This window comes from Canis aureus, chromosome 25 (assembly GCF_053574225.1).
Source record: "Canis aureus isolate CA01 chromosome 25, VMU_Caureus_v.1.0, whole genome shotgun sequence".
NCBI lineage: Eukaryota > Metazoa > Chordata > Mammalia > Carnivora > Canidae > Canis > Canis aureus.
Genome location: NC_135635.1, coordinates 21,553,748 through 21,576,403, shown reverse-complemented (window position 1 = coordinate 21,576,403; position 22,656 = coordinate 21,553,748). Strand labels below are relative to the sequence as shown.

At 41.7% G+C, this 22,656-nt stretch overlaps 1 protein-coding gene and 1 long non-coding RNA gene across 4 annotated transcripts in view; one reads left to right on the top strand and one right to left on the bottom strand.

The window, feature by feature from the left end:
* Positions 1-636: 636 nt before the first annotated feature.
* ITPR2 (inositol 1,4,5-trisphosphate receptor type 2) overlaps positions 637-22,656 on the bottom strand; it is a 472,511-nt gene continuing 450,491 nt past the window's right edge. For 2 of the 3 annotated variants that reach the window (XM_077870668.1, XM_077870670.1), the window contains 2 exons: positions 5,419-5,580; positions 637-4,669 (listed from right to left, as the gene is read on the bottom strand). In XM_077870668.1, coding sequence (XP_077726794.1) covers positions 4,583-4,669; positions 5,419-5,580 — 249 coding nt within the window. In that variant the 3' untranslated portion in view covers positions 637-4,582. Of the gene's footprint in view, positions 4,670-5,418; positions 5,581-11,532; positions 11,674-22,656 lie in introns of those variants that run through there. The other variant, XM_077870669.1, reaches the window with a different exon arrangement.
* On the top strand, positions 5,465-16,323 carry LOC144297069 (uncharacterized). The gene is made up of 5 exons (XR_013364122.1): positions 5,465-5,703; positions 6,441-6,519; positions 7,675-7,847; positions 8,100-8,154; positions 15,746-16,323. It is a non-coding gene; the product is annotated as an uncharacterized LOC144297069 (long non-coding RNA).

The window sequence follows — 22,656 nt, the reverse complement described above, 5'->3', positions numbered from 1 at the left end:
CTCAAAGCACCATGGCTGACCAAAGGCAGGGTAACTTGCAGACATCCATCACACTCCCTTCCACATGCAGACTCCTGCCCTTCGTGCCAATTATTCTTACTGGAAGAGGAACTCATTGTCCAATTTCCTTCCCTCAACCTTTCCTCTGATTCCAAACAAAACAAAACAAAACAATTCTTGCCACACTGTTTCAAGGAACTGTGGCATACTGGAAAATGCCCACATGAGCAAAGAATTCTATTCATGGTTTGCATGTGATTCATGCAACTCATTTTGATTTCAGCTGTTGCATGCTTTGTTGTCTTCTGAGGGGAACTATCATTTTGAGGCACTGTGTGTTAAGAACCAGGAAATTCTAGGTGACCAAATGGCCGGTGTCCACTGAGCCCATGTTGCACACCAGATACAATGTAGATAAACCAGTGGGTATTGGCCAGTTGCGGATTTAGCCAGCTCTTGAAAAATGCTGAGCACAATGTTCCTTTTGGATTAGTGCAGTGTGGTCCAAGCCATCAAATATTTGTCCTTCATTCCTCACTATGTAAAAGAGCAATAATAATGACTTTCATACTGATGGATATATTATTTAGAAACATGGTAAGAAATGGAAAAAGCACTTAAGGTATCACACGCAAAAAAGTTATACAGATCTCATTTTATTAATAATTTATAAATTATACTTATCTGGTCTTGACATATTCTATTAGAATCATATTATTTGAGGCAAAAATAGTAATACTCTACTGCAGAATAAAAAAGTCTACTGGTGATGATATGAGAAGTATTGGTATGATAATTTTATAAATTATTCAAGTCTGTGGAAACACTCCAGTTCAGAGATGATATTTGGATTTATTTTCAGATTTCTTCACTTCCCTCATGCATGTTAGCTCCTCTGCTTGGTTTTGGCATTGTGTTTTCTTTTACTAAATGACATAATTTTTCCAACGCTTATTTCAGAGATAGCCAATGAGTGACTAGAAGGCTTCAAATGGTCTCAGGCATTTTCTAAAAGCTGGATTTAGTTGTCAGCTTTTGTAAATAGAAAGCTCACTATAGCTTCCCTACTCCCTGCAAATGGAATGCACCCCAAAATGTCACCCATTTTAGTGACTTGCCTAGTTCCTCTAGGCATGTGTGTTTGTGTTAAAGTGGTTGGTCCACTCTTTCGAACTGTATCATAGGACATGCATATTGGAGTGGGTCTATGAGTCAGAGTACACTGATTTATTATTCCTTATTGATTTAAGAACAGCTGAGGGAATACACCTCTTACTGCTGCTGTTCCACAGAGCATTGTTCTAGGTTTTTTCAAATGTTGTGTCTGGAGTCTGTAATCTGTTACCTCATTATGCCTGTGCAAAATTTACTTAACTTACCCCCTAGTCCACTACGCCTCTGGAGGGTTGGCCCTTTGCTTCCTATTATCTATCATTTACTCCTTTTCCCTAACATAGTGAAGATGCAATCCTCACCTTCCCTGATCAAATCCCCAGATCGCCAGCCTGTCCATTCATCTCAACCCTGGCATATAGGGGTAGGGGATGAGCCCACTGCATTACTGTTTGTAATGAGACAACTAGAAACTAGAAAGAGCAGCTAAAACAATGAGTTGTGAACTGAGAAAATAAGCACGTGATTAGTTCTGACTTGAATGGAATATCTTCCTGTTACAGTCAAGAATCCACTAGAAACTGGATCTTCGTCATCAACAGAAGAATTTCAGTAAGCAAGGAAATAAGCCCTTTCTAAAATGAACTTTCTCAAGGGGCTGAAAAAATAATTTTTACATGTATATAATTTATTAATATTATAGTCTCATATGATACAAGCATTTTCTCATCTAAAATGATACTATAAATTAGGAAACATACTTTCATTAAACTCTTGGGCCTCAGAATGTAGCACGTGGGTATATAAAATCTTTTTGAAATTTAAAATTATATTCAGCAGAAAACGTATACTTTTAAAACGATGTGCATTTTAATAACTAAAGAGTAAAACATTTCCCTTAACATCAAAATCAAAGATTATTGTACTCATTTTAATATCACTATATAAATATAAAAATGTTAACCGATAACTTGCCTAGGTCAAATATTCCAGTTGCATTAACAAACATATACATAACATATATGAACTTATAGCAAATGTCAAATTTCCCCATTATTATCTTCTTGTGACATCATGACTTTAAGAGCCTGAACAGTGCCTTTTTTTGTTTGCTTGTTTTTGTTTATTTTTCTCTATGATCTCTAAGTATTTAGGCAGGAAAGAAAATGTAATTGAGGAATATTTCAGTTTTGAACAAGAGTCAGGTCAGTTGCAATCTCTTTTGGATACTCAGCATTTGAGAAAATATGCTGTGAAACGGTGAGCTGCCACTGATAATGGTGGGAGAGGTTAGGCCATTTGTTCATAGTAGTTATCTACCCAATGGCTCTTCACTATATAAAAGAACTCCCATGGCCCCAGAAAAGAATAAAAAGTTCATCATGTGAAAAGCAGGTTGCTCTCATCTGTACAAATTAACCTATTCTCTTGATGCTCAGACATCAAAAATATTTTATTTCGTGTTAAAACAGAAATGGGTTCCTACACTGCAATAGGGTCAATCTTTACCAGTTTCCTCTTCTTCTCCCCACCTGCAAACTCTCTGTCCAATTAAAATACTTGAAAGCACCCTCTTGTCTAATACTGTTACTACAATGATGGTCTAGGATTAGAATATGACTGCTTTGGTCGACTTTGGTTTGGTGAACCCATTTAAAAAATCAAGTATGTGATATAGTTCAAAGTTTTAATAAAGGATTAAGGGTAACTGAGTGACAGTGAAATTTCTCATGTATTTGTTGAATGTCTACCAGGTTCAAAGCTCTGTGGTCTATGCAGCTTTATATCCCAGTTTCTTTGTATTTTGGGATCATGGCCCTTTGGTGACTGGTAAGGAAAAATACTGTAGTGCCACAGTAAAGAATTCTAATGTGGGAAGTACTGGGATGGGGGTGGGAGGTACCAGTAGATTCAGTTAATAAACTGTTGCTCCGGGTTCCAATAGCTTCACACCAAGTCTACATTTCAACATTGTGGAAGAAGGATTGGTTCAGGAATCCTTAATAATCTACCCAGACCATGATTCAAGAATTTTAAGAGCCAGTGATTTTAAACTAAATGACAACAATCCAAAAGCTTTGAAAATGGTCATAGCAAACCCTATCCAGACCTTAAACCTTGGCAGTAAGAACTTGAGAGTTTAAAGAGTCCAGAGGTAATTGTTTGTTCCTCGGGGGAGCAGGGGCCAGAGGTCAATTTGCAAAGCATCTCCCAGAGTCTGGTGTCATGTGCCTTGTCCCCTTGCCATGCAGCAGTTCTTTTATTACCCATATTTTGCTTTAACATTCTAAATGTATAGTCTCTAGGAATATTATGAGCATGGCAGGTTATTTTCTCCCTCCACAAATCCTGGTTGCATAATTTAACATAAAAACAATTTGGGGAAGAGATTTTTATCTTTCTACATTCTGAAAAGCTCTTACTGATACAGTTAAAATATGCAGTTGAAATGCTGCATTTTCTTGAGTATTCAATAAATTTCATGGTTTTTTTTTTCTTAACTGCCTAAATAGGATAAATAAAACCACTCAGTTCTTTAAGCACAGCAAACATGAATCAAATAGCTTTTAGTCCATATTTATAAAAGGCAATGTGACCATCATAAGTTTCTCAATATTCCCTGTCACCTTTAAGCATTTCCATTTATTATTCTCAATATATTTAATAGCATACATATGTTCACAAAAAAATTCTTCCCCGGGGCTTACCGTCAGCTTTTTCTTCCCCACATCTCTTAAAATCTCACCCTATACATGACTTAAAACATGTTTTGAACAGGTTATATGAAAATCCTCTTTTGTGCTCCACGTAGACAGAGCCCCTCGGAATCCGGGAGAAAGCAATCACATTCCAGTTGTGCTGTCAGCGTGAGGGCAGAAGCTCCAAAGCACTACGTTCCTAGAGCTGTAAATCCATTGTGTTGCATGTTATAAATAAGAAAATTGCCCTGTCACAGCTACGGTTTGGGAGCATTAACATTTTTCTTTGCAACTCTCATTTTTAGCCTTTGCTGTTATTTTTTTTCCTTAGTAAAACTTAGTCTCTGGATGAATTCCTGTATCGCTAACCTACACGCCATAATTAAAAGAAATCAACCCCAACCCACCACGACGAAGGTGACAGTCAGCAGTTAAGACAAAACTCTCACCGATTTAGCATGAGGTGGTTCTGTCTCTGCTGCACCCCCTGCCACCCGGCCTCCCCCTAGCCTCTCCCTCCATTTCAGCAAGCTACTTCACGTTGCATTAAGGATGCGTGCTGTGTGCTTTCGAGCTTTTAAGTTTGGTCTTCTCAACCATGACAACACAGTTATAAATTGTTCTCAGGGCTAAGCCACTCAACATCTTGGCACTTGGTTGTTTTTAACTTTCAACAATAGGCCCTGTTCACTCCCCTCCGTCTCAGTTCTTTATTCAGTGATCAGACAAGACACTGATGAAAGGCTGGTCACGGCTTCCCCCCCATGGTATCAGTGTGGTGGCATGTGATGATTCACATGGGGTGTGTTTGATCCGAGAAAGCCCAGTCTCTGCTTATTCTTCCTTTGTTCTGTCATCTGGGGGAAAAGAGAGAGTGTGTTGAGCTGGTTTTTCTCACTTTTGCCCGGGGCTGGTGGGCTATGCAACATGGGGATGATATTTCCCAAGCACCTATTGTCTGTCTGGCATCATATAGGATATATTTACCAAAAAAAAAAAAAAAGAAAAAAGGAAAATATTTTTTTAAAGCGAATTTCCACAAACAGAAAAAAAAAAAAAAAAAAAGAAAGAAAAAGGCAAACCCCTCTCTGTGGTTGAAAACAGGAACTATGGTTCTTTTAAAGCAGCCCTGACTTGTCAGATAATCATCACCGTCACCGTAGTCATTTTAATAGCTATCGCAGCTACTTTTGATAGTATTTTTACTACCGCTAATCATTTCATATGATGAAGGGGTTGATTATAACATTGAAATGACAGGTCCCAGTGACGATCTGCCTTTCCGAGGAGTTTAGTAATTGCTAGGATGGCAGAAAATATAATTTTCTATCAAAAAGTGAAAAGAGGCCCTTGTATGTTGGCATTTGCTCCCTCTTCCCCCTTCCATAGGTGGAGAAGAGTCACACAGGCGGGAGTGGGGTAAGTAGAAGCCTCTACCTGTGGAGCTGCAGTCCTCCCAGCACAGAGTGGGGGTTCCTTATTGGAATTCACAGTTCTCTGTGGATACCAGTCTTGCTGCAGGGAGCCACAGGTCTCCCCTCACCCAAGGTGGTGACTGATTCCACAGCGCCCCCAGCTCCAGCTCCAGCTCCCTGAGCACACTGACCTGCTCCTTGAGCTCTGCCAGCTGAGCCGACAGCTGTTTGACCAGACTCATGGTTGATTCCAACTTCTCCTGCAGGTTCCGAATCTCGTTTTGCTCACTGTCACCTTCATTGCTAACGAGGGACATGGCTCGCATCCGAGGAAACCAGTCTAAATTCTTCTCCTAGAAGCAAACGCATGTTCAAGAGCAAGGGAATAAGTATGGAAGAGAGCCTGAAGTTCTGTAGAGAAGGTTATTTGCATCAACAATTTAAGTGTCAAAGTTTCTTAGTACTCAAAGCCAAAGGTACTGTTTCTGGCCCTGCCTGGGGATGGTCTGTGGGTGGGAATGAAGTGAGGGTTAGACATTGGTTTTCATGAGCTGGGGCAAGGTTTTAGGTATTGGAACAAACTTCCTATGGGCTCCCAGGGAGGTCCTGGGTAAAGCATTTAGCACAGCATCTGAACCCAGAGGGCATTCAGGAAATCTTGATGAATGATGAGGTAGGGTCTAGAGTCTGCGGAGAACAGATCCAAGTATGTGTGGGTACAGTAGAGGCATGAGCTATTTCTCCACCTACCCCCAACCTCCTACCCCAGAAGAGAAAGGGGTGGCCGCATAGGAGGGTGGTAAAAGAAATGTTTCAGTTCCAGCCACCCATGCTACACTAGCTTACCACCCACTTCCCCCAGACAGGCTCTGAGCTCTGCTCAGGCAAGAGGGAAGTGGGAGGGCATGGCCCTAGGTTACTTTGTCTGCTCCCTTTGGAAACATTTTATGACAGTGAGGATGAGGTTTCAGAGTCAGACTTCCCCAGAGGGCAATAGCTGGTACCACTTCTGTTTTTCTAGGCAGACTGGGTGTAGGGGTGTGTGCATGTATGCAGCCCTCTATTGTTGCCGAAACAAGTAGTTCACCAGATGCCCGGCTCTCTTGAAAACTCTGATTGCTTAACATCATAGAATCACTGTGCATTACTTCTATTACACTTTTCAATCCTCAAAAGGGCTTGCAGGGTAAATCATATTGTCCCCATTTTGCAGATGAGACAACGAGCTGCTCCAACAGTTTAAACACCCATTTGACAAGCCAGGGAACGGCAGAGCTAGGATTTGAAGCCAGGTGAGCTTTTCCACCACTGACTGGGTATGTCACCCTGCATCACTATTTACCTCCCTATTTTTCTAGGTCACCTTTTCCTCAGTATCCCTAGCGGTGATCTTCCCACTTAAGAAAAGCCTACTGCAGGGGCTGCCATGACTGCTACCTGGCCAATCACTAGAATCAGGGTGGATAGAGTACCTTCCTCCCCTGAGGATCAGTGGGAAGGCCCGACCTATCTCCATCCTTCTGTCTCCATCTCGTCTAGCCATGGAGCTGTTGCTGGTGTTCTGCAGTTATTGTCACTGCTCAGAAAACAACAAGTTCTTTATGGTTCCCCACCCCCAATGCAGTGAAAAGGACAGATGAAGAATTAAAGAGAAAACATATTAAAGAATTTGAAACTGCTTTTAAACAGCTGTAGCTAATTAGCATTTCAAAGATAAAATGGTAACTTAATTTGAAGTGCAGAGTGACAGCCAGATTCATTCATTCAATCAATCCTTCAACATCTTTTTCCTGGTATTTAGAGGAGAAAATCAGATAAGATGTCTGCTCCAAGGGGCTGATGGCTTTGGACAGCTTCCACGAAAAATGGACTGTGTGTTGTGTATACCAGAATCCTCCGGGGTTGCTTGTTAAAACTGCAGGCTTCAAACCCACTACCTCTTTCCAAATCAGAACGTCTTTGGGGATGTGCGTGATTCCTATGTGCACTCCAGTTTAAGAACTCCTGTCGATGCAAAGAAGATAAATGATAACAGCTGGAGTCGTGGCAGGGTAGGGAGACAGCCTGAAGGGGAAAGATCTGGAATAGCTGTTGTGGGGAATGGGAAGAGGAAGCCAAAAAAAAAGTGTGCCATTAAATGCTGGTAGGGCAGGATGAATGGTCCAGCAAACTGGGAGACCATGACTTGTAGGGACATCTGCAGAAACCATGGTTTTCCAACAGCTCGGGTGGACGCTCAGGTGAGGCAGAGCCGGACTGATGCAGGATGGTGTGTCCTGTGTCAGAAAGCCACAGTGCTGGGAAGCTAGACTGGCAGCAAAGTGCCAGCTGGACTAAGGGATGCTAATGCGTGGCCTGGTGGGCAGGATGAAGAACAGACCTGGGCTCACTGCTCTCTCAGCACTTAATCCTTTCAACAGCTCACTTCACTTCTCTTATCTGCTTAGGATCTATATTCTTTACAGTATTATGTATGGTCGGGGCCTTATACATGAAGAAACTGAGGCCAGCACATGGTTTTTAGCTGGGACCTCAACCTAGACCTGTCTGCATTGGGGTCTCTTGGCAAGACAGAAGACTCTGGACAGAAAGTGGGATAATAAAATGGAAGATTCCAAAGGTAGGACAAGTTCAGGAAATGAAGATTTTAGGGTGAGACTGCCTTAAATCCACTAAAATATCAGTGATTTGGGGAAGTTAGTATTTATTGGTCACAGAGTTTAAGTTGGGGAAGATGCAATTCTCTGGAAGGGGGGTAGTAATGATTACCTAACAATGTAAATGTCCTTAATCCTCTAAAACTATACACTTAATATGGTAAATTTTATGTTATGTTGTATTTTACTACAATTTCTTAAAATTGCATTTTCAGGGGCTAATCTTTTGGATGATTTGTGCACAAAGTCCCTGATGTCATCCTGAAGGAGGTCAGTAGTTGGGGTGGATGTGAGGCTGTGGGTGGCCAAGGGCCAAAATCTGTGATGAATGTCCAGGAGTGACCAGGAGGTATCAGGGGGCTGTAATGGGGAAAGGTTGAAAAAGGCATCTTCATGTGAGGGCGAAGAGGTGATGATTCTTAATGAAGGCAACCCAGTCTGCTGACCCTCTGGCATGGCCCTTAGTATGGAAGGGTTGGGGAAATAGGCAGCTGCCACCATGTGGGCTAAAAGACTAGGGACTGTCTTGGGAGAGCCAAAAAGGCAGCATTCTGGGGCAGGAGAGGTGATCTGTACTAGGATAGGGATTCTAGGGGGCATCGATAGACCAGAAGGGCTGGAGTTAGAGGGTCCTGATGGACATGGTGATACCCAGGGTCAGGATGGTGAAAACATCAACTTTCAGAAAGTCTCCAAAAGAAACAGAAGGAAACCACTGCTCTAATGCTTGGCATCACTACTTCAAAGAGAACATGGGTGAGACTCCGCGAAGCCACCTTTGAAGAGATCCTATCGCTGGGGTCCCAGGGGCGGGCCTCTCCCTACATACTCATTCTCCACTGGTCACTTTGTTCATCCATTCATTGGCTAATTCTTACTGTGTTTAGCTCGGCTGTGCTAGGCCCTGAGAAAACAACAGCAAGCAAAACCCAGCACAGTTCCTGTGCTCATGGAATTGCTCATCCCGGTGGAGAGACAGACTTCCAGGCTGGTGAAAGCAAGGACAAGCCTGTGCTGGTGGTCTCTGGGGTCCTTTCTCGGAGTCCCCAAAAGCTGTTCTCGTTCCTAATCCCCTTTTGGTTTTCCTCACCTTTGTTTCCTCTGCTGCTTGTATCTTTCTCTGTTTTTGTCTGATTGTGTCTCAGTCTCTTCTCTCCCACTCGTGTGCTTTTGTTTTATTCTTGCCTTCCTCTCTACATCAACTGACCATTGTCTTAAACTAAAATACCGTGTGTCAGGAAGACTTCTTTTTCAGTAATGAATGCATTGTAGAGCCTTTTCTTAATCTTCAAGGAACCTGACTTGAATGTTTTACATCTTTCACTAAAATGGGAAAAAAAAATTGCCAACCGAAATTGCTCTGTCCTCTTTTTTTTTTTTTTTCAAAGAAAGCCAATTTTGTAAAAATAATTTTCACAACTGATGTTTCTTCAAATTGGTGCAGGAAGTACTTTTTTTTTTTTCCCACCAAAATTAACTCAAATACAATAGTGTTCTCCAAATGCTGTATATGCTTTTTCATCAAAAGTGGCTCCCAATTAAATCCCCCAAGGTTCCTCTTTCTGCTCTAATGGCGCACTGAGCAGTTTCCATGGAGGGCTCAGACTGAGCTGGGTGAGACCCTGGATTTTTGTCTCAGCCAGAACTGCAAGACAGATATACAGAACAGGACAGCACTTCCTTACCGCGTTGACTTGTAACATGTCCACCATCTAACGAAGCAGCCTGATTTGATTCGTTACTTCTTAGTTACTCATATATGCTATGTACATCTTGTGATCATGCACATGACTAGTAGATTCCCATGTGGACTTTTGTTAGTCAATATGAAATCATTTCCTTCTTCCACCAGGAATGAAAATATTTGACCACAGAGTAGCAGAGAGTCAGAGAAGTTGCAGATCAACTTGTTAGGTTCTGAGGTTACAATGTAAGAACATAGTAACTGGGGCACCTGGGTGGCTCCTTTGGTTGAACATCTGCCTTTGGCTCAGGACATGATCCCGGGGGTCCTGGGATTGAGTCCCGCATTGGGCTCCCTGTGGGGGGCCTGCTTCTCCCACCGCCTGTGTCTCTGCCTCTCTCTGTGTCTCTCATGAATAAATAAATAAAATCTTAAAAAAAATGGGGAGTGGAACTTGGGGAGTGGAAACTCAGAGCTTCTTGAGGGTTCTAAAATGCAAAGCTCAGGGATAAACTAGTCACGTCTCTGAGAAAGGATACACAGAGCATGCCAGCCGTCACCCTCTAGCTATCCCTAAATTTACAAATAATCATCTTTCTAGATGGCCAGAAATGAAAAAAAAAATCAAAAAGTACTTCAAACAGATCAATTTGATTGACTTACTTTTGGAGTTATTCAATAAAATGATCAGGGTGTCAGGTCCCTCAAGGTTAGCTGTGCTGCTTTCACATTCAGTTCTTCACGTGATATCACATTTATGCGAAAGAGTGGTATGGTGGCATGGTGAAAAGAGCACTGACCTAAGAGTCTGAACACCGGGTGCTGGTTTTAGCTCAGCCTAAAACTGGCTATGTTATATAAGGGGAGTGGGGGGCCTTATTCTCCAAGTCCCAGTTTCCTCATCTGTAAGACCAGAATGTGACCCCAGGTGGTCTCTGTGTCTCCTCCAGCTCATCACGAATTCAAGGAAAGTTTTACAAATCAAATTGCTGAGACAAGCCTTGAGCTCGCCAAGTGAACAAACAGAGACATAGCATGGAGGCTAGAAACGACCTTGAAACCACATAACCCAAGCTCAGCATATTACAAATGCCTAGCCTGAAACCTAGAAAGTTTAGGTTTCCTTGAGGTCTTACATACAGTGGCAGATGTCCCTGCACTTGCTTTCCACTTCTGGACAAGTTCCTTCACATTACATAGTGGAATAGCTTTTATGGACTCTATCTCTGTTGATGCTTAACTGGCCAAGGGCTCAAGAACATGGAAGATTGAAATGCTTCTTCTCCTTGTCAGAGTGAGATTAAGAAGTAATGGGATGGGTTTAAGTGAACCAAGCTTTCGTGAAGTTGCCTTATGTCCTTTTTTTTTTTTTTTTTTTTTTTTTTAATTTATGATAGTCACACAGAGAGAGAGAGAGAGAGAAGCAGGCTCCATGCACCAGGAGCCCAACGTGGGATTCGATCCCGGGTCTCCAGGATCGCGCCCTGGGCCAAAGGCAGGTGCCAAACCGCTGCGCCACCCAGGGATCCCGCCTTATGTCCTTTTAGCTGTACTAGGCACCCATTAAAAGTTGCCTGTTTGGGGGATCCCTGGGTGGCTCAGCGGTTTGGTGCCTGCCTTTGGTCCAAGGTACAATCCTGGGGTCCCGGGATCGAGTCCCACGTCAGGCTCCCAGCATGGAGCCTGCTTCTCCTTCTGCCTGTGTCTCTGCCTCTCCCCCTCTCTCTCTCCATGTCTGTCATGAATAAATAAATAAATAAATCTTTAAAAGTTGCCTGTTTGTAAACTAAACAGGCAGCAAGGATCGTATTCTACATCACAGTACTAGATCCCACTTGTTGGCTGCCTAGCAAGTGTCAGGCACTTGAGTCATGCTCTGGCAAATACCCGCAACAACTCCATAAGGTAGAGACTGTTACCATCCCCATTTTACAGATGACAACACTGAGTCGGGAAGAGGATTAGTTACTTGCCCAAGGTCACACAGGTGTTGTAAGTGGCTGGGCCAGCCCTTGGCCTCCACCCCGTCCAACTGGAAATCTTGGGCTCTTTTCACTGCACTGTACTCCTTCCTCATGTCTTATGGAGCGGTCACTGCTTAGCTTCTGAATTTGCCAAGAAAAACAGACCACAGTGAGAATATAATAACTTGAACCCCCTTGGTTGCTAAAGGTTTACGTATTGAAAATGAGAAACACAAAGCCTCTAGGCAGTGTATCAGATCCATATGCAGATACCCATGAAATGCAACTACACTTGACATTCATGGCAATTTTGCAGAGTGCTCTGAAGTATTGCTAATGAGGGGTAACACACTGAACATACCATGTATTATATTGTAATCAAATGCCAATAAACCATTTACTCTAGACCCTCACCTCTGTTTCCACTCTCCCTGACTATGCTGAGAATTTGCTGTCACAAGACCATTTTTGCTAAGGTCTTGGTTACCATCTCTCTTCTAAGCCTTCTGTTTATACTGCATTTTCCAATCTGAAATCATTTACAAAGCCTCCTAGGCTGACAAGTATAACCATTTCCCCAAAGCCTCAGTATGACCCACTGCATTCCTCTCTTTGCCTTCTGGTTTGAAGATGTCAGCAGAAATGGCTCTCCAAAGGAACACTACCAATGCAAATACTACCTACTTACTGGAAGGCCCCTGAGGGAAAGCATCATTGCTCCTTTCCCATAACTTTGGACCTACAAAAATATCCTGGAACAGGGATTCTTTCTGAAGTGAAAGTAATCCTTTTGGTTATGGGGGAGTGCTTCATGCACCCCATCTCAAGTCTCTGCTCAGTGCAGTAGGGACATGGAGGGGAGTACTTCTCAACCTCTAACCAACATGGTGACTTTGATGGCAGGTTAGGCATTATCTCAAAAATTTAAGGGATGTCCCCAACACTGGCATCTGGATTTCTAGTCTTGTGCCCAACCTCAAACACCCCACTTGCACATGACAAGTATTGCTTGATGTGTGCAACAAAAAGGCTTGTTCTCCTGGGGGTTCAGATGAAGAAGACCCTGGGTTCATGAGGAAGGAAGGATGAGCTGGAAAACATATACTTGTCTGGCAAACTTTAGGGACCGGAGGTGACAGAAAGGATCCAGCTGCGTCCTTTGAAATTAACACACTATTCCTGAATTGACAAATAAATGAAAAACTTGGCAACTCATCCTATGTATTAAAAAAATGACATGTTAAGAACTGAAAGATTCATTTGCCAGTCTTTATCAACTGTATTTTCCTTCTATATCTCCCTGTTATTCTGTATCTGTATCTCTCTGTATCTTTCTTCTACAACTGGTGACTTCCCACAAATGTAGTAGAGTAACAAACTCGTGTGGTTTGAAAAATTTTAAATGTGGTAGCTATCCAAAGCAAATCTGTATCGAATGATTTTGTAAAGCAACAAAATCCCTTTATAGTGGCATTGTCAAACCTTGAAATATTTTTAAAATCTAAATGCTCAGATATCAAGTATGCATTACGTACATGAAAGTGGTTTGAACATGACAAAGCACTACACAAACATAAAGTATCCTTGGACTGCTGGGGCAAGATGCATAGAGGTTGGGCCCTCTTATAGCTTATAGTTGTGTAAGGTACCTAATGAATGCTCAGTGAGTAATGACCCCTGGTTTTACTGCTCTGCTCTTGCCTGGCCCCCGTCCATGGCCCCACCTCCAGGGTAGATGGGAAGGGGGCTGCTGGCCTAGAAGCCTGTCAGGAGGTAGTTCTTGTTCCAGAAGGTAGAGAGAGAAATAAGTCTGAAGAAGGAGAGGTACATGGTTATAAAAACAACAGGCCTATTTATCTCAGCAGGGCTGAGGGTTTGGAATAAAAAAAGTGACAGCTGGGAGGGACTGGACACTGGTGTAATCCTACAGCCCCTGTTTCCTATGCAGCACAGCCAAGGTGGGAGCAAGAATGACCTGTTGCCAGTGTGGGGCGAGCAGGGGAGCTGGGATGCTCACCACCACATCGTAGCCTTGCAGGCCTTGAGCTTCTGCAGAGGTGGATGTGTGCAGGCCCCCCTATCTATGGCTTCCTCACCCTAGTAATCCAGAGTGAAGCAAGTGAGTGTGGACCTCCTCAGGTGAAAAGAGGACTCAAAACATTAAAAAAAAAACTTATAAAAGTGTCTTAGGAAGGGTGTTAGGCACTGGAGTTTCTAAGACTCATGGGTCAAGATTCCTGTCCTTATATATTTCTAGACTGGTAGAGGAGTTAGGTAGTGGAAAAGGTAGCTGGTAATGAAGGTTGCGGCCTCCAGCAATGGGCAGAGGCTCTGCAGGCAGTAGGCCGACCAGAAAGTCATTCTCTGGGGGTGGGCTGCATGCTAGATGATGGGCCTTGGCTACTTAGGAGGTTGAGAGAACTGGGATTTCCAAAGCCTGCCTATACCAGGTAACCTGAAAATGCACCAGTGCTGGAGAGGAGGGCTCTCAGTAGGGACCTGAGAAGGAAATGATGGTACAGGTGATGACCCTTCAGCTTAGCTTTGTACCCAAGATGGCTGGTCCCACTGTGGACAGCAGGCAGGGCTGTGAGCAAAGACTATGGTCCCTGAAAACCCACCCTGCTTCCCATTCCTGTTCCTTATCCTTCCCTCCTTCCCAGGCTCCCTCTTAGAAGCTTCCTGTCCTCCATGATGAGAGGGCAGTGGCTGCACACAAGAGCAAAACTGTAGATTCTGTTTTGAATCCCTGACATAGTTAACATTGGGTGTCTACACAACACATCAGCTATATCTGCAAATGGTAGGGTTCTGATCTGTTCCCAACTGACCAGGCCCCCCACTGACAGAGAGCCACTGTGAGAGAGAGTGGTCCTTGGCTGGGAGGCCGATGAGGGCATGGGTCCAACAGTAGCTTAGGGCTGCTAGGAGCTACAGTCAATAACTAGTCAATAACTAACAGCATTACCAGGCAATAGCCAGAACACTCAGCGGCAGAAGGCTCTGGCTGTGGGGTACCTGTGAAGTGGGGTAGTGGGGGGCTATGAGGGATGGGGCATGGACCCAACTTGGAGCAGCAACCAGAGAGAGGGGAGTGGAGCCTAGTGCTTAGAGCTGCTGTGAGCCATCAGCTTGCTCATCTGAGATACAGGACAGTACCAGACCCAGGATGGGAACCCAGTCATTGGTCCTGGTGATACAGTGAGCAGGGGGCCTGTCTGCCAAGTGGCTGTGAGTGAGCAAGGAACCAAAGGACCCGCCCCAGCATTTCCCCCAGATTCCTACTGCTGGTGTGCCTACATAGGTGTTAAGTGTGAAACACTGACCATAGACACACACGCACACACACACACACACACACACGCACAAGTAGTAAGTAAAACTTGCACATCAGAGGAGACTGTCGGGGATGCCAGATGGCTCCAAGATGCTCCCTACAGATTGCAGTGGGCACAATGCTAAGCTGAACAGCCAATCATTTCCCTTCCTGTTTGTGTTTTTCTTTCCTTGTCAATTCATGACTCCACTTAATCTATATTTTTATCCTTGAGACTTTAACTCTTTCTTAAACTTTTATTTTTTTAAATTTCCATATTTTATCCTTAAGTTTCTCTTGGCCACTTTATCGAAGAATACAAATATTTCAGGGCACCTGGGTGGCTCAGTCTGTCGAATGTCTGACTCTTGGTTTGGCCCAGATTCGTGAGATCGAGCCCTGCATCGGGCCTGGTGCTCAGTGGGGTGTCTGCTTCTCTCTCTCTCCCCCTCTCCTTTTGTCTCTCTCTTTCTCTCAAATACATAAATCTTTTAAAAAATGAATATAACTATTTCTTCTACAAATAATTTGAAGTATGAGCATCTGAAAGTCTCATTGGTGATAGACAAAAATGAGATCTCGTCACAGTGAGATTGGGGCAAAGTATTTTTTTTAAGATTTTATTTATTTATTCATGAGAGACACAGAGAGAGGCAGAGACATAGGCCAAGGGAGAAGCAGGCTCCATGCAAGAAGCCCAATGAGGGACTCGATCCATGGACCTGGGATCATGCCCTTAGCCGAAGGCAGACACTCAACCACTGAGCCACCCAGGTATCCTGTGGTGGTGGGCAGGGTGTCAGGGGCAAAGTATTCTGAACAGCGTATGGAATACTGGAGTGGGCATTTGTCCAATTTGTGGCCACTCAGCATGTGATGTCCTTCTTGTATTTGCAGGGACCACCACTATGGAGTCTCGGTGGGAGGCGGGATCCAGCATCCAGCCATGGGTGTTACGTTGTCTGTCCTCCCTGTGGCAAGAGAGCCAGTTGTGTGACCTTAGACTGGCCCATCACTTGCTCCTGCCTGAGATTCGGATGAGGAACAAGTGATGCCAAGAAGCAATATGAATTCCTTCTGTTTGCAATGGTGGCAGCAGTGACATCTGGCTGTAGTGAAGCCACCTGGTGTTGAGGCCAACTTCCAGGAGAAAGCATCAGTGGCAGTGGCACACTCCCTAGGTGGGACCTCCCGGCCAGCTCCCTTCATTGGGATTCTTCTCGTATTGAGCTTGATTGTCACCTTTTCCTACCTTCTGTACATACCTCCACAAATCCTTTTTCTTCCTAAGATAAGCAGAGCTAGTTGATATTGTTTACAATGAAGAATCCTGGTTGGTACAAGTATTGAGAAATTAATAGGACCAAGTGCTATTTAACACTGGCCAATTTTGTCCAGAATAAAGATGATGAACCTTTGGAGTGCTTAAGGGCCTTATCCAAGTCATATGGCTAAGTAATTATACAATAGTTATGTTAAGTAATATATGGTTATGTAATAAATATGATATTAATTTTTATGAAGTAAAAATAATAATCATGGATGGACCCAAAGAACCATGTAGAAAAGTTTCATCAGTGTTCTTAGTAATAGCAACAAATTGGAAACAATTTAAGTGTCAACAAATTAGCCAATGATCAAAGGTAGTAGGATACATCATAGTATGATGAACTATACAGCCACTATACATCATGGCATAAAAGAATATTTAATGAACTTGGTAAGGATTCACAATAAATATTTTTGTGCCTTTCTTTAACTTATCATGGAAAATTCCAAATATTAAGTTTGGTGACTAGACTGGACCCATCATCTAGCTGCAATGATTGTTAATTCACAAGTAATCTTGTTTAATCTAGACCCCTCCTGAGTTACTCTCTGATTTTTTTTGGGCCACCCCCCAGGCCCTCACTCAGCCCTGGAGGACTGACCCTCTCATAAGCAGCAAGAGAACATAAAACAAGAGTCAGGCCCCAGTCTCTCTGAAATCCCTCACATATCTGTCCTCATCTTCCTCAAAATTGTCTTCAAGGTCATCTTCCTCGACTTTGCCATAGGCAGTGCTTTCTCATCCCCCTTCCCTGGGTGTATTTGTTCCTCCATACCAGGAACTCCTTCCTAGCACACGATATGATATACTTACTTATTGTATTTCACGTCTGTTTGCCCTGCTAAAATACAACTCCATGAAGGCAGGAATTTGCATCTGTCTCATTCATCCCTCTAGCTCAAGCACTGGGCCTGGTACTGGTAATACTTAGTAACTATCTGGTAAATCAGTCAATGCTTAGTGAATGAACGAGTCCCAAAAGCCTGGTGGGAGCCACCCGGCTCATGCCAGAGGTTAAATGTCTGTGGCACCTCTGTAGTTCTCACTGGTGGAAGCTGGATTCAGTAGCACCCAGTTTCAAGCTGAAATCACTACCAAGGAGAAGATAGTAATTTTCATTACCTAGCTGATAACTGATCTTCATTTTTCATTAATTATTTTCAAGCCCCTGAATCCAACCATGTCTGATGCTTCAGTTATTTTATATTTTTATTTTATTTTATTTTATTTATCCCATAACCCTTACCTTTGCCCCTGGGAACCATCAACATGTTTTCTGTATCTATAAGCTTGTTTGTTTGGTTTCACATATAAGAAAGATCATGCTGTATTTGTCTCTTTCTGACTTATTTCACTTAGCATAATGCCCTTTAGGTCTATTCGTGTTATCACAGATGTTTTCACTCTTTTTTATGGCTGAATAAAATTCCAGTGTGTGTGTGTGTGATTGTGTGGTGTAACGTAACGTAGTGGTCCAGTTTCATTCTTTTGCATGTTTTTCCAAACCCTTTTATTGAAGACACTGTCCTTTCCCCATTGTATATTCTTGGCTACTAATTAATTGCAAATTAATTGACCATATATGCATGTGTTTACTTCTGGGCTCTTTTTTCCATTCCATTCATTTTTGTGTCTGTTTTTATACCAATGTTATACTGCTTTAATTATTAGAGCTATGTAACATAGTTAGAAATCAGGGAGCATGATGCTTCCAGCTTTGTTTTTTTTTCCCTCAAGATTGCTCTGGCCACTTGGGATATCTTTGTGGTTCCATACAAATTTTTTAGATTATGTGTTCTATTTCTTTGAAAAATGCCATTGGAATGTTGATAGTGACTGCACTGAAACTCTAGATTGCTTTGGGAAATATGGATGTTTTAATAATATTCATGCTTCCAATATGTGAGCATGGAATATCTTTTCACTTATTTATGATTTCTTCCAGTTCTTTCATCAATATCTTGTAGTTTTTGTCATACACATCTTTCGTCTCTTTTGTTAAATTTATTTGTAGGTATTTTGCTCTGTTGATGCAATTGTAAAGGACATTTAAAATTTTCTCTTTCTGATAGAGTTCATTATCAGAATTTTATATACTGATTTTGTATCCTGAAATTTTCCTGAACTTGCTGATTAGCTCTAACAGTTTTTTTTTTTTTGGTGGAGTCTTCAGCATTTTCTCTATATATTATGTCATCTATAAATAGTGATAGTTTTACTTCTTCCGTTCCAATTTGGATGCTCTTATGATATTATTAATTATTTATGGGTAAACAATTACACAGAGGACAAATTTGTGAACTGCTTAGTTTTTAAACTTTTGAGTATCCATTTCTGATTTCTTTTTGTAAAGAACACCCATTTGATAGAACCTGTATGACACAGGCACCTAACATATATTGTTGGTAAAATGGAGTTGTTGCATATGGCACTAATGATATAGGTAAGTTGGGTAACCTGATTTTTTTCAATAAGATATATTGTTAGTATGAACTATTTCTTTTTTTGGTTGTTCTTTACTAATCCAAAGCAAATATCCTTCCTTTCTCTTCTTCTTCAACATGTATTTAATGAGCACCTACTAGGTAGTAAATACTCTTCCTGGTACTGGCTAAAACACTAAACAGTTCAGAAAGAGTTCTTGCTTTTTTTGGAGCTTATATTCTAATGGAAGGTGAATGATGAAGATGACGATAAATCAACATCAACGAAATAATTTCAGGTAAGAGTAAGCACTCTGAAGAAAATGATGGTTTGAAAATTATCTTGGGGGAAGAAGGTGTTACTATAGACGGGGTAGGCCATGAAGGCTGCTATGGGAGGTGATGTTTGACTGACAAGGAGGAGATAACTTTGCACAGAAATGAGAGGACAGAGTTTAGGGAATAATAATGTAAATGACCCAAGCTGAACATGATGTTGGCATATTTGAAGAACATAAAGAAGACTGGGTAACTCAAGTGAGGTACCATGTGAGAGACAGGGAGTGGTAGAAGGTAAGAAACCAGATGGGAGCAGGCATGAGTTATGGACAAGCTCTGTATACAGAGGGAGCTAAGAGGATTTGGGCTCCCAACAGACGAATGGCAATTCCTGGTTTACAGCAAAAATACAAACACACATACATATACACACACACAGACACAAACAAAATAAAACCGAACACTTTGGCTGCAGCATGGAGAATGCACGGAGAATGGACATGATAGAGATTCTTATGGGGAGACCACCATCTGCAGGTGGGCATTAATGGTGGCTTTGGCAAGAATGGTAACAATGCCAGCCAAGGGGGCTTTGAAATCAGTAAATGAGTGTTTGAAAATGCATACTTGACAGCACTATTTCTTGTAGGTTAAGATTACATTCACAGAGATCAAAATACCTCATTAGCATGATTAATGTGAACAAACAGACTGGATAATTTAGCCTCTCAGTGATTTATTAGGCCAGAACCACATAGCTGTTTCCCCAGAGAAGAGAACGGGGTCGTGCCATCGTGTTCCAACATCTGCATTCAGTGACACCATGTTGGTAGCCTGAAATCAGCCACGGTGGGATTACTTACACCATGGAAACCAGAGCTGGTTGTTACAAATTTACAAACACTACTGACAAATGTCCTTAACTAATAGAGATGATGAAATCCTTAAAGATAGTTTAAATTAAACCACTGATCCAAAGTCACATACCAGAAGATCATGGCAGAACCAGGATGACCGTGGAAATCTAATACACCAAAGGCACCCTTTCTCTTCCTTCCTTCTTTTTTAAAGATTTATTTATTTGAGAGAGAGAGAGAGAAAGAATGGGGAGAGGGGCTCAATCTCATGACCCATGAGATCTTGACCAGAGCTAAAACCAAGAGTTGGACGCTTAACCAACTGAACCACCCAGGTGTCCTAAGACACCTCTTCTCTTAAAGAGTACAATTATGATGAGCAGTGAGTAATGAACAGAATTGCTAAATCACTATATTGTACACCTGAAATTATATAATTAACATTATATTGGAATTAAAATTAAAAACTTAAAGTCTCTTGACCTTAGAATGTGCCACGACCTGAATTATTTTTACTTTCCTGGATTCATGGTTTAGTAATCTTTTTTTCTGAATCTTTGTTATTCTATATCTACATATGTACTTTGGATACCACTTTTCTTGATTATGATGATGAAAAACATATTTCATCAAGATCATTCTGTTTTTAAAATAAAAAATGTCAACAATAAAAACAAAAAGTGCAGTTTATATTTTAAATATGATTGGGAAAATGCTGCATAGCTTATGGCGGCAGTAGACTCACAGTGGCCTAGAGAAAGATACATCTGAGAATTTGGGGGCCAGACTCTTACAGAAGGGTCTGCGCAAACTTTATGAAAGAATATGTCTGGATATCCTCATGCTCTCATCCTCTAGAAGCAGTCTTTTTTTTTTTTTTTTTTTTTTTTTAGAAGCAGTCTTAAGAGAGGGTTTTGGATTTTCAAATCATGCTGAGGTTCAAATAGGTTCCGTTTTGTGCTTTAATCATAAAAAGAATAATTTGGCTCAGTGCATGTTTCAGTTAATTTACAAGTTGATAAAATTCCTTCTAAAAGTCAGAACAGCTTTTCTGCAAGTGCTATCTGATATTTTGACACAACTCTCCCTATATTTCTCTCAAATATAATCATCTCCATTTTATGTGACTGATTAGAAGGAGAGTTAATAATAACAGATTTCTTTTTTCTTAAGATTTTATTTATTTATTCATGAGAGACACAGAGAGAAAGGCAGAGACACAGGCAGAGGGAGAAGCAGACTCCACGCAGGGAGCCCAATGCAGGACTCGATCCTGGCACTCTGAGATCACTCCCTGAACTGAAGGCAAACGCACAACTGCTGACCCATCCAGGCGTCCCTTATAACAGACTTCTATGTAGAGCTCAGAGAACATTATGTCTACAATTTTCTATACAGTGTCTATATAGTGTCGGTTAAGCATCTGACTCTTGATTTCAACTCAGGTCATGGTCTCAGGGTTGTGGGATTGGGCCCCACATCGGGCTCTACGCTCAGTGGGGAGTCTCTCTCTCTGTATCTCTCTGCCCTTCCCCCTCACATGCATGAGCTCACATTTTCTCTCTCTAAAACAATAAATAAATATTTTTTAAAAATCTGTTGTAGTAACTGCATCTACTACTGTTTGAATTTCACTGTCTTTTCTTCTCATGTGTATGTATGGAGCACATATAAGTTTGTCTCATACTAAAAAAAATGGGTAAATCTTCTAAAATGCTACTTAAATTCCTCATTTGGGATAATAATAGTAATAATAATAATAATAATAATAATAATGTTCTTTTTGTTCCTTGAGAGCATGCTAATGAAGTCACCAAATTTCAAAATTGCCAAGCACAGCTCAGTGTGGAGTCCACCACATGGGAAAAATGCTTTAACCCCACAGAGCTTTAACCACCATAATCTGATTAAAATGAGTTTGTAGCTGGTCAGCTCACCAACTGATGTTCTTTTACTAGTCCTTTATATTAAAACTTTTTCTTTTTTTTACCTTTTGGGCTGTCTTTAAGTCTTCCTCTTCATCTTACAAATTCTACCCAAACGGAGGAAAAAAGCTGATGGTCCTCAAGTTGTGTCTCCTCTGGGCTTAGCAGCATTATCACTAACTGGGCAATGGTTAGGAATGCAAGTTCTCAGACCTTACCCCAGACCTGCAGAATCAGAAACTCCAAGGTTGGGGCCCAGGGATCTGTGTTTTAATAGCCCTCTGGGTGATTCCAACGTACACTAAAGTTTGGTAGCCAGCACTCCAGATACCACAAGACCTAACCAGTGATACCTTAACACCACTAATCATTGGATGAGCCTTAATGAAAATTCTTAATTGCACTCATGATACACACTGATGGAATAATCACATAATTGGTTGGCTAAACAGGGACACATTTGAGCATGAAAGGAGTGCTATTAAAAATAATGCAGAGACAGGGGTATAACCTGAACTGTTATAGTCAAAACTATAGTCCCTCTAGCTTCCATTAAAACCTGGGCTATCACTTATGGTATCTGGATCAACTAGTCAGAAGAATGAAAGACTTCTATAACAGAATTAGTGTGGCCTCCGTAGATAGAGTTTCATTTACATATATAAAGTGCTGAGAGGTCCATTTTGAGATACTATCAACTAGGAAGTCATAAGTATTTTGGTCATTTTAAAATTGTCAATATTTTGACATTTCTCATGGGAGTGATCCATATTTGCAACTCTCATTTCATTATTTCCCATCTTTCTTACAAAATGGATTTACAATAACCCTCTCTGGAATTTCTCCTTTATTCTAATGACCTTGTAGAAAACCCAATTGTTTTTTCCCTTAGACTTTATCATCACTGGCCTCTCCACCAGCCTCTAAATTGTTTCAGATGTCCATCACCAAAGATCTGGGGCATGGTCAGGATAAAGATCTGAAGTGGTTCTTT